We start from the raw sequence: 12,257 nt of genomic DNA on the forward strand, positions 1-12,257 counted from the left end.
ATATAAAGGAAAAATGTGTTCTGTTAAATGTTCAACCTATGATCACTGCAAGACCATTTACTCAAAATCGTATGGAATGAAATCTCTTTCAGAATTTGCTCTCACCTCAGCGGGCCCCAGAGAGGCTCATTCAGTTGGCAGAAGGCAATCTGAACATGCTGGTGACAGAAATGAATGAACTTCTGACCAGGGTAAGTTGGCAAAATCATGCTTCTTCTTAAAGCAGACAGATTATATATAATTAAGGAAAATTACTTCAAATTTCTAAAATGCAAATCTTGTTCTTCCTAAATCCAAATTTGGTGCATGAAATCGATGTGTTTTTGACTTGCTACTTCTGCCTCAGATAAAATCTGAGAACCCAGTACCACAAGAAAAGACTGGGATTCAGACTTGGGAAGTATCAAGGCCAATGTTTAGAAATATCAGGATGACAGTATATTTTGCGAACTCTATCCACTAGCTTCCATAGATTCTGGATTCCCAAATCCCTGTCTCTGATTACATAAGGAAAAAGATAAGCAAATGAAAATACTTGTAGTCTCTTTGATTTTATCATGGGATATTTGTATTTGTATATTAATAGAAATACAGTCTAAATCTGTATTGCCCCCCAAAAGAGGAAATCTTTATCAAGAAAATCCAAAGCACTTAAGACACTTTTTAGAGTCAGAATGCAAATCCATGTTGTGTTTATCAGACTTTTTAAGATATTGGGAGTTTTAAATTTTCAAAACTGCAGGAAAGTTAAGGTTCTTTTCCCTTGTAGAGAATGAAGAAAACAGCATAAAGTTCGCCATCTTGTGGCCAGAAAAATGCATGAACTGGAAAACTGGCCTGGAATTTAGGGGTCCAGTTTGATTCTCAAAGAACTTTAAATGACAAAAAATATTGGAGCTAGAAGGTTCTTGCAGATTATCTAGTCCGTTTTTTAAAGAAGACATCCCTCAGGCCATAATACCAAAATGACTTATGAATGGCTGTATTCAAGGACCTCAGGAGGACCTAGCTTATGGATTCTAACAGTTGCAATGCCATTTCCACCTAACCTGCTGCTGGCTTATTAGAATTTCCACAGGGAAATCAAATGGAATTCTCAGCACATGATGCTGAACAATGGCCCTCAGGTTACAAACAGCCTACTAAACACTTTTTCAGGATTTCTTCCCAGTGATGTGGAATGTACAAATACAAAATTTCTTGACAAACGTAGTTAGATATTAGATTAGTGAGTCCATTTATCTCATATCAATTTAATATTTTGCAATTTTATGTTTGTTCTGTGAATACATTAATAAGAACTTTTAAGCGGATCATGCGAAAGTAATCTCGGTCAACAGGCACACACGAATGTTCCCCACATACAAAGCCCAAGCTAAGTGTTGGCAGGTGACAGATAAAAACGAGGCCCAGTCTGTCTTCAAGGAGCTTGTAGTCTCGTGTGTGTGTGTACATAAGCATTTAAGTGTGGAGACAAGTGCAAATAAATATGTAATACAGCATGAAATAAAAGAATGTAACAGAAGTACACATAAATGGATTAATTTAGTCTTGTTAAGGGTTATTAGGGGAAAATTCCATGGAACAGTGGCATTTCATTCACTAATTCATTTAATTAATTCTTCCTAAGGATTGAATATGTTCTGGATACTATAACAGAATGACAGACACTGGGAAAAGAGGTATAAGCAAATGTTGTTGCTGTCATTGAGCTGATTACAGCCAAATGATCTGAGCCTTTATTATTACTATTCCTTTGTTATTTCTTAACCTACATCCTTTCATCTTCCCAGAAGCCTCTCCCATACTAAATTTCTTAAAATGGACTTAGTATTTTTGAGTAGTGTAAAGCAAAATTGACTGGAAAATACTGAGATTTCCCATATGCTCCCCTGCCCCAAGATACAAATAGCCTCCCACATGATCAACTTCCCCCCACAGAGTGATACATTTGTTACAACAGATAAATCTACACTGACAAATCATTATCACTCAAAATCATAGTTTTAGGGTTCACTCTTGGTGTTGTACAATCTATAGATATTGACAAATGTTTAATGACATGTCTCCACCTTTATAGTGTCATTTAGAGTACTTTTATGGCTCTAAAAGTCCCCCATGCTCTGCCTTTTCACCTCTCCGTCCTCCTTAACCCCTGGCAACCACTGCTCTTTTTACTGTCTCTGTATATCATATAGTTAGAATTATACAGTATGTAACCTTTCCAGATTGATTTCTTTCATTTAGTAGTATACATTGAAGTTTCATTCATGTCTTTTGGTGTCTTGATAGCTCATTTCTTTTTAGTGGTGAGTAGTGTTCCATTTTCTGGATGTACCAAGTTTATTTATCCATTCACCTACTGAAGGACACCTTGGTTGCTTCTAAGCTTTGGCAATATTTGAGTAAAGCTGCTATTAGCATCCAAATATATGTTTTCAATTTATTTGTGTAAAAACCAAAGAATGCAATTGCTCTATCATATGGTAAGAGTATGTTTAGTTTTGCAAGAAATCACCAAACTGTCTTCCAGAGTGGCTGTACCATTTTGCATTTCCCAGCAGCAATGAGTAAGAGTTCCTATTGCTCTGCATCCTCACCAGCATTTGGTGGTGTCAGTGTTTTGAATTTTGGCCATTCTAATAGGTGTATGCTGGGAAAGTCTGAGGGCAGGAGAGAAGGGATTGTCAAAGGATGGTGGGATACCATCACCAACGCAATGGACATGAGTTAGAGCGTATTCCCAGAAACAGTGAAAGACAGGGAAGCCTGGCGAGCCACAGTCTGCCCAAGAGTCAGACACTACTTCGCAACTAAACAACAACAACAGCAGGTGTATAGTAGTATCTCAACTTATATTAATTTACAATTCCCTAAGGACAGACGATGTTGAGCACTTTTACATGCTTACTTGCCATCTGTATAGCTTCTTTGGTGTGATGTCTATTCAGGTCTTGCTGTAGGTTGAATGCATGTATCCTCTCCACAATTCCTATGTTGAAATCCTAAACCTCCCCCGCCTCAAGGTAATGATATTAGGAAGTGAGGCTGTTGGAAGGAAATAGGTCACTAAGGCAGAGCCTTCATGAAGGGAATTCAGTTCAGTTCAGTCGCTCAGTCGTGTCCAACTCTTTGCGACCCCATGAATCCCAGCTCACCAGGCCTCCCTGTCCATCACCAACTCCCGGAGTTCACACAAACCCATGTGCATCAAGTCAGTGATGCCATCCAGCCATCTCATCCTCTGTTGTCCCCTTCTCCTCCTGCCCCCAATCCCTCCCAGCATCAGAGTCTTTTCCAATGCCTCAACTCTTCACATAAGGTGGCCAAAGTATTGGAGTTTCGGCCTCAGCATCAGTCCTTCCAATGAACACCCAGGACTGATCTCCTTTAGAATGGACTGGTTGGATCTCCTTGCAGTCCAAGGGACTCTCAAGAGTCTTCTCCAGCACCACATTTCAAAAGCATCAATTCTTTGGTGCTCAACTTTCTTCACAGTCCAACTCTCACATCCATACATGACCACTGGAAAAACCATAGCCTTGACTAGACGGACCTTTGTTGGCAAAGTAATACCTCTGCTTTTTAATACGCTATCTAGGTTGGTCATAACTGTCCTTCCAAGGAGTAAGCATCTTTTAATTTCCTGGCTGCAATCACCATATGCAGTGATTTTGGAGCCCAAAACAATAAAGTCTGACACTGTGTCCACTGTTTCTCCATCTATTTCCCATGAAGTGATGGGACCAGATGCCATGATCTTCGTTTTCTGAATGTTGAGCTTTAAGCCAGCTTTTTCACTCTCCTCTTTCACCTTCATCAAGAGGCTTTTTAGTTCCTCTTCACTTTCTGCCATAAGGGTGGTGTCATCTGCATATCTGAGGTGATTGATATTTCTCCTGGCAATCTTGATTCCAGCTTGTGCTTCTTCCAGCCCAACGTTTCTCATGATGTACTCTGCATAGAAGTTAAATAAGCAGGGTGACAATATACAGTCTTGACGTACTCCTTTTCCTATTTGGAACCAGTCTGTTGTTCCATGTCCAGTTCTAACTGTTGCCTCCTGACCTGCATATAGGTTTCTCAAGAGGCAGGTCAGGTGGTCTGGTATTCCCATCTCTTTCAGAATTTTCCACAGTTCACTGTGATCCACACAGTCAAAGGGTTTGGCATAGTCGATAATGCAGAAATAGATGTTTTTCTGGAACTCTCTTGTTTTTTTGATGATCCAGCGGATGTTGGCAATTTGATCTCTGGTTCCTCTGCCTTTTCTAAAACCAGCTTGAACATCTGGAAGTTCATGGTTCACGTATTACTGAAGCCTGGCTTGGAGAATTTTGTGTGTTACTTTAGTAGCATGTGAGATGAGTGCAACTGTGCAGTAGTTTGAGCATTCTTTGGCATTGCCTTTCTTTGGGATTGGAATGAAAACTGACCTTTTCCAGTCCTGTGGCCACTGCTGAGTTTTCCAAATTTGCTGGCATATTGAATGCAGCACTTTCACAGCATCATCTTTCAGGATTTGAAATAGCTCAACTGGAATTCCATCACCTCCACTAACTTTGTTTATAGTGATGCTTTCTAAGACCCACTTGACTTCACATGTCTGGCTCTAGGTTAGTGATCACACCATCGTGATTATCAGGGTGGTGAAGATCTTTTTCGTATAGTTCTATGTATTCTTGCCACCTCTTCTTAATATCTTCTGTTAGGTCCATATCATTTCTGTCCTTTATCGAGCCCATCTTTGCATGAAATGTTCCCTTGGTATCTCTAATTTTCTTGAAGAGATCTCTAGTCTTTCCCATCTGTTGTTTTCCTCTATTTCTTTGCATTGATTGCTGAGAAAGGCTTTCTATCTCTCCTTGCTATTCTTTGGAACTCTGCATTCAAATGGGAATATATTTCCTTTTCTCCTTTGCTTTTCACTTTTCTTCTTTTCACAGCCTTTTGTAAGGCCTCCTCAGACAGCCATTTTGCTTTTTTGCATTTCTTTTCCATGGGGATGGTCTTGATCCCTGTCTTCTATACAATGTCATGAACCTCCATCCATAGTTCTTCAGGCACTCTATCAGATCTAGTCCCTTAAATATATTTCTCACTTCCACTGTGTTATCATAAGGGATTTGATTTAGGTCATACCTGAATGGTCTAGTGGTTTCCCCTACTTTCTTCAGTTTAAGTCTGAATTTGGCAATAAGGAGTTCATGATCTGAGCCACAGTCAGCTCCTGTTCTTGTTTTTGCTGACTGTATAGAGCTCCTCCATCTCTGGCTGCAATTAGTCCCATATAAAAGGGGCCCCAATAAGATCCTTTGCCCTTTCCTGACCTTGTAAGCACAAAGTGAAAAGACACTACCTATGAGATGTTATTTTTGTATTTCTTGATCTCTAGGACTGTGAGAAAAAAACTTCTGTCATTTACAAGCCACCTAATGTGAGGTATTTTGTTATAGCAGCAGACTCTACCATCTGGGCTTCCCTGGTGGTTCAGTTGGTAAACAGTCTGCTTGCAATGTGGGAAACCCAGGTTCAATCCCTGAGTTGGGAAAATCCCCTAGAGAAGGGAATAGATAACCCTCCAGTATTCCTGCCTGGAGAATTCCATGGACAGGGAAGCCTGGTGGGCTACAATCCATGGAGTCGCAAAGAGTTGGACACGACTAAGTGACTAACATTTCACTTAAATGACTAAGACATGATTTTTCTAATTTTTTAATCAAGGTTTGTCATCATTAAGTGTTCCTTGTGTATTTTGGACAACAGTCTTTTATAAGATAACAGTCTGGGACTTGCCTCATCATTCTCTGGACAATATTCATCACAGTGAAAAGTTTTTAATTTTAATGAACCCCAGGATATCAGTTATTTCTTTGACTGATTGTTTTGGTAATATCTAAAATGTCATCACCATACCTAAAGTTATCTAAATTTTATACTATGTTATCTGGGAGTTTTATAATTTGCATTTTATATTTAGATCTATTATCCAATTTGAGTTAATTCTAATACTATTTTAAAACAAAATTTTTATTTTAAAACAGTTTTAGATTTACAGAAAAGTTATTGCAAAGATAGTACAGAGATTTCCCATATACTCCATACCCAGTTTCCTCTACTGTTAATATCTTAGTATGATGCATCTTTCACAACCAATGAACTAATATTGATTGATTATTATTATTAACTAAAGAGTCTACTTTATTCAGATTTCTTCACTTTTACTTAATGTCTTTGTATATTTCAGGATCCTATTCAGGACACTACATTACATTTAATCATCATGTCGTCTTAGACTGTGTCCTCTAGACTGTGACAGCTTCTTAGACTTTTCTGGTTTGTTGATAATTTTGACAGTTTTGACAAGTTCATGTATTTTGTATGATGTCCCTCCACTGGGGTGTTTGCCTTACGTTTTTCTCATGATTAGAATAGAGATATGGGTCTGTGTGGGAAAGACCACAGAGATAATGTATCATTTTATCATGTCATATTAAGAACCTATGTAATCAGTATGTCTTATTACTATTGGTGTTTATCTTGATCACCTGGCTGAGGTCATGTTTGCCAGATTTCTCCACTGGAAAGTATTCTTTTTCCCCATTTCCACACTTCAATACCATTTTTATCCACCCATTCTTCACATTTTGTAACTCGAAAAGCCTACAAATAAGACTTCTGTAAGTAAATATCTCCGTGATGAAGTGAGGATGGGGAAGAAATAAAAAGGAAATCCTCACTTATGAATTAACCTTGTCCCCACCAGAAAATCATGGAGACCTTCAATATTCAAGTCAAAATGATCAATTCTTTCCTTTCCTGTGGTCAAGCTGCACGATAATTAAAAGTTGTATTGATACCCGTGGAATCATAACTAGAAGACTAAATGATGTAAATGTCCAATGTGTATGCCTGTGTTGTGCTTAACTGCTTAGTTGTGTCCAACTCTTTGTGACCCTATGGACACTGTAGCCCACCAGGCTCCTCTATCCATGGGGATTCTCCAGGCAAAAATACTGGAGGGGGTTGCCATGCCCTCCTGCAGGGGATCTTCCCAACGGCTGAATCTACCAATACCTTTATCTCACAGCCATGAATGATTCAGCAGTTGAGATCAGAATATGAGAAGTACAGGGGCCATGACTTCCTAGTATCTATGGCTGGGTTAGAGGAGACAGTGCCTTAAACTAGAACTGCATCTTGGAATTATGCGATGCCAGTCTCACTCCCAAATGTGATGTAATCAGTCCGATGCACAATATAAAGGGGCTCAGCAGTAAAAGGCTCCACCTGCAATGCAGGAGATGCAGGTTCGATTCCTGGGTTGGGAAGATCCCCTGGAGAAGGAAAGGGCAACCCACTCCAGTATTCTTGCCTGGGAAATCCCATAGACAGAGGAGCCTGGTGGGTTACTGTCCATGTGATTTCAAAGAGTCAGATATGACTTACTGACTAAACAACAATAGTATGAACACCAGGACTTTCATGAGCTTCCAGATGATTCTGATGCCAGTCAAGATAGAAAACTATTGTCAGCCTAGAGTCATGTGGTGCTTACAGCTCCCTGTCCTATGGAAAGTGCTTTCACTGGTATAGTCAATCTTTTTGACAGTCCTTCTCTCTGCTTTGTTATCTGACCAGTCGCTTTATGATTAATACACTTTAATTGTTAAAATATCTGGCGAGTCTGGTCCTGCATAACTGGTATAAGCTGCCCTCTCTCCCTCAGGTGCTTATATATTTTGTGCTTATCTTTTTCATAATGCAGTTAAGTTCTCTAATGGCAGGTGGGGGGTTTAGTCATTAAGTCATGTCCGACTCTTGCGACCTCCCATGGACTGTAGCCTGCCCAGTTCCTCTGTCCATGGGATTCTTCAGGCAAGAATACTGGAGTGGGTTGCCATTTCCTTCTCCAGGGGATCTTCCTGACCCAGGAATTGAACCCAGGTCTTCTGCCATTCAGGCAGATTCTTTACCCACTGAGCTACGAGGGAAGCCATTGCTAAAGAAAATAATGTTCCTCCCCAAAATTAATATGTTAAGCACTTATTGTATATAATGTACAAATATTATATAAGCAAATATTGTATAATTATATATCTTTTAAATGTATTTTAATTTATTATCATTTTATTTCCCACTTGGAATGTAAGTTGCTTGAATATGGGAATCATGTGTAACATATTCATAACATCAGACACTATGATCAGTATGGAATATTGAGATGCTTTTTGATGATAACTCTGTATGTACCTCTATTGCTACTGTCCTGACCTCCATCTTTCATTTCACAGCCAAGTTTTTTGAAAGACTTGGAGACAGCTCTGCTTTATCTCCTCACTTCCTGTAGTCTAGAGTTCCATCCCAGCTTGCTCCCAAAACTGTTTTGACAAGGTAATCAATGGCAAGCTGGTCACTAAATCCAGCGGAAGCTTTATTTTACTTGAACTTCCTACTGCAATTGCCACTTTTGACCCTATATTCCTTCTTAACACACTCTCCTCTCTCTGCCTTTATCTTATTCTCAGACATTTCATTCTACCACAGAGCTTTTCTGCACGGGTTTTCTTTTGTTGTTGTTTAATCTTTAAGTCATGTCCAACTCTGAGACCCCATGGACTGTAGCCTGCCAGGCTCCTCTGTCCATGCGATTTCCCAGGCAAGAATATTTGGAGTGGGTTGCCATTTCCTTCTCCAGAGGATCTATCCAACCCAGGAATCGAACCTGCTTCTCCTGCTTTGGCAGGCAGGTTCTTTACCTCTAAGCCACCAGGGAAGCTATGTTTTCTTTAACCTTGAACTAAACCTCAGCTCATCCAAGTCTACAGTGAGCCTTCTGTGATATTCCAGGTGTGATGGGATTCCTCTTATAATTGTGTTATACCACTGTGCTTTTTCTTCAGTTCGTGATTATAAATTTATTTCCATGATCATTAAACAAATAACTCTGTAGTACCCCGCCAGCTCCAAAAAGTTTAAGTTGCCAATGTTTTTTCATTTCTACTATTATATTTAAGAGAGAGAGAGAGAGAGATAATGTATAACAAATCATACTTATTTGGAACTTTCAAAACTGACACCTGAAATATTTAAGGAGAAATTTCACATAGAACTGACTTATTTTTCCCCAGGGTCAGTTGACCATCTCTGTCCTTGGGCACTGTCTCTCCTAGTAGCTTGTCCTGGCACTTCACTGACCCTTGGATATACAGAACCAGTAGTATCTGAAGATGACCCTTGAGAATATCATGTAAATGATTAGATCTGAAATTTAATTTCAGCAGGAAACTGTGTAAACCTGGAAATGCAAAGGAGGACGGAAACTAAGCAATGTTGTCTGTTCAGTAGTTAGATTTGCTCCATTAGATTCTAGTTTTAACATAAAGAAGGCAGAAAATGAAAGACACTAGTAATATCCAACCAAGAAAATTATGTGCAGGTTTCAAGAGGCACAGTGAGAACTGCTTGAGCTAAAGCAAGAAAGTAACAGCTACATTGTTCAGAAGTAAATGAATGTGTGTCTAATGGTAATGCGTGCTGCCTGGATATAAATACTCTAAAAAAAACACACACACGAAACAACCATAAAGAAAATAGAAGAAAAAGGAAAAAATACCTAGTTGAGTGAACTTAAATGTAAAAAGATAATCAAAGGAAAGAGAAATACTTGCAAAGTAGTGTATAAGGCATCATTTACAAAGGAACACTGGAAAAATTGTAGAACAGAGGTAAGAGAATGTAAAAATAAGAAAGTCTAATGTAGAGAATGAAAGGAAGATTGTACATATTAGGGTAAATGAGAAGACATTTGTCAGATACTCGGGAACAAGATAATAGTGAGTAAGGAGGAAGCTGACTAAGGGATGGGAATGATAATTTAATAAAATGCAAGAAGAGCCAAACGGAATCGGGCAGATAGCTCCTATCATGTGGTAGTTAGCATTCATCTGTCACATTATCAATGGCCTGTCCTGGAGGAAACTGATTTTTGTGAATTCCACTTTTACAGTCTAGCACCACTACCCATAGATGGTAATATATTTGTCATTGGCTCCCTTTATGGAGTCTCTCCTGGGTGGGTTTTGACAAGGTGACTCTTCAACTTAATTACTGGGTAATGAAACATGATTTTTAAAAGTGTATCTACATGGTGTTCTGATATGGATTTTTCAAATATGTTAATTTACTAAAGCCTAAAGCCTCCCAGGTGGCACTAGTAGTAAAGAACACGCCAGCCAATGCAGGAGACGTAAGAGACACAGGTTCGATTCCTGGGTCGGGAAGATCCCCTGGAGTAGGAAATTGCAACCCACTCCAGTACTCTTGTCTAGAGAATCCCCTGGACAGAGGAGCCTGGTGGGCTACAGTCCGTGGGGTTGCAGAGTCAGACACAGACACACACCGACACAGTCACACACAGCTGAGTGACTAAACACACAAAACTTATGCACTTAAAGTATTGCAAAAGCTGGAGCCATGTCCCTCCTCCCACCCAGAATACTTAACTGCTTCATGTGTCTTCTCTGTCCTCCTGGATGTTAGCCAAACAGAAGTCAGTGTTTGATACTGACAGAATACACGGCTATGAGACAGAAAATGTATGTCTCATCCCCAGTTCCCTGCGTATGTGTGAGTTCAGATAAGTCACTTAACCTCTTCATAACCTTCGTCCTCACCAGTGTGAAAATAGGGATCATGCCTTCTAGTGGGAGGCTTCCCAGGTGGCACTAGTGGTAAAGAACCTGCCTGCCAATGCAGGAGACATAAGAGATGTGGGTTCGACACCTGGGTCAGGAAGATCCCCTGAAGGAGGGCATGGCAGCCCACTCCAGTATTCTTGCCTGGAGAATCCCATGGACAGAGGAGCCTTTTGGGCTATAGTCCATAGCGTAGCACAAAGTTAGATACGACTAAAGCAACCTAGCACGTACGCCCTCTATGGATCTCTAAAGGCAGGAAGAGTAAACGACATGCAAAAGAGTACTGTCAGCCCTTCTGAACATGCGTATCAACGTGGGTACAGCTGAAGCAGGCTGTGGAACCCACCTCTTAGATGCCATAAGTCAGTGCCTTTTGGTGCCAGGAATCTCAAATCCCCTCCTCTCCTGAAATACAGCCAAGAGGGAAGCCTGTCTTCTTCCTACTGTGCTGGCCATAAAGATTTCTGCCCATCTCCAAGCTTTACCTTCACAAGCATGGTATTTGGTGTGCAGTCACCTAATTGCAGTAGTTTTGAATTACCAGGAGGCCAGTGACTAGAATGCAGTGTCGTTGTGACCACAGGCTCTCAAGCTTGGCTCTCCTCCTAAGTACTCAGCAGTAGCTCTTCAGCAGCAGCATCCTATGAGGTGCTGAAAAATGTCCAGAAAAAAGCACCCACCCCTCCATATTCATTAGCAAGCATGACACCAGGCATATGGCCAGTTTGAATGGTATCAGGAAGGCATATGGAAAGATTTTTTTTTTCCTCCAACAGGCTTTAGAACTTCAAAGGGATCGTTTGTTTGATTATCATTACATCAGTCAATCACCCAACATCTTTGACCCCTTACAATTTGCCAGGCACTGTGCCTGGCTCTCAGAGAAATAAAAGTTAATAAGACATAGCCCTCGTCTCCAAGGATTGAAATTCAACAGATATAACAAAATACCTAACAAAATAATTACCCACAGCAGTCATGAATAGTGGTAATGATGGCTGTTTTTGAAAATCTAAGAAAAGAGAGTATAGGTCAAAATCATCAAGGATGTCTTCACAGGGAAGATGAGGTTGGAACAGAATGATCTTGGGGTCTGGATTTATTTTGAGATGGGAATTAGGGAGCAATTGTATGAACAAAGCTTTTTCTGGGAATGTTCCTAGAAAAGTGGGCAATAAGAATGCCAATAAGATTGGTAAGATTAGTTAGGAAATCATTGCTTAGTCATATATTTGACAGCATTCATTTATACTTGCTATCGGTGAGGCATCATACTAGAAGCTGGATATCAAGCAATGAACAGACAGACCAAGTTTTTGTCCCCGTAGAGCTTACCCTTTAGAGAGGAAGCCAATGCGTAGAGATGTCAATGCATAAGCAGTAATTCTAAAATGCACGGTGCTATGAAGGCAATATTCTTCTACAGGAAGTGGAGGAACCTAACCCAGGTGCCCTGGGGATGAGCACACCAAGAAGAGATACTTATTACACTGAAAGCTGATGGATGACAAGGATCCAGCCACTAAAAGTGTTGAGCAGAAGTTCATTCCAAGTAAA

General features: G+C 40.1%; 1 protein-coding gene across 6 annotated transcripts in view; it reads left to right on the forward strand.

Moving 5' to 3' along the window:
- The window catches only part of LAMA2 (laminin subunit alpha 2), a 693,105-nt gene that overhangs the window by 526,174 nt on the left and 154,674 nt on the right, over positions 1-12,257 (forward strand). For all 6 annotated transcript variants that reach the window (XM_027551500.1, XM_027551497.1, XM_027551499.1 and 3 more), the window contains one exon: positions 93-191. In XM_027551500.1, coding sequence (XP_027407301.1) covers positions 93-191 — 99 coding nt within the window. The remainder of the gene's footprint in view (positions 1-92; positions 192-12,257) is intronic.

Source organism: Bos indicus x Bos taurus, chromosome 9, assembly GCF_003369695.1.
Source record: "Bos indicus x Bos taurus breed Angus x Brahman F1 hybrid chromosome 9, Bos_hybrid_MaternalHap_v2.0, whole genome shotgun sequence".
NCBI lineage: Eukaryota > Metazoa > Chordata > Mammalia > Artiodactyla > Bovidae > Bos > Bos indicus x Bos taurus.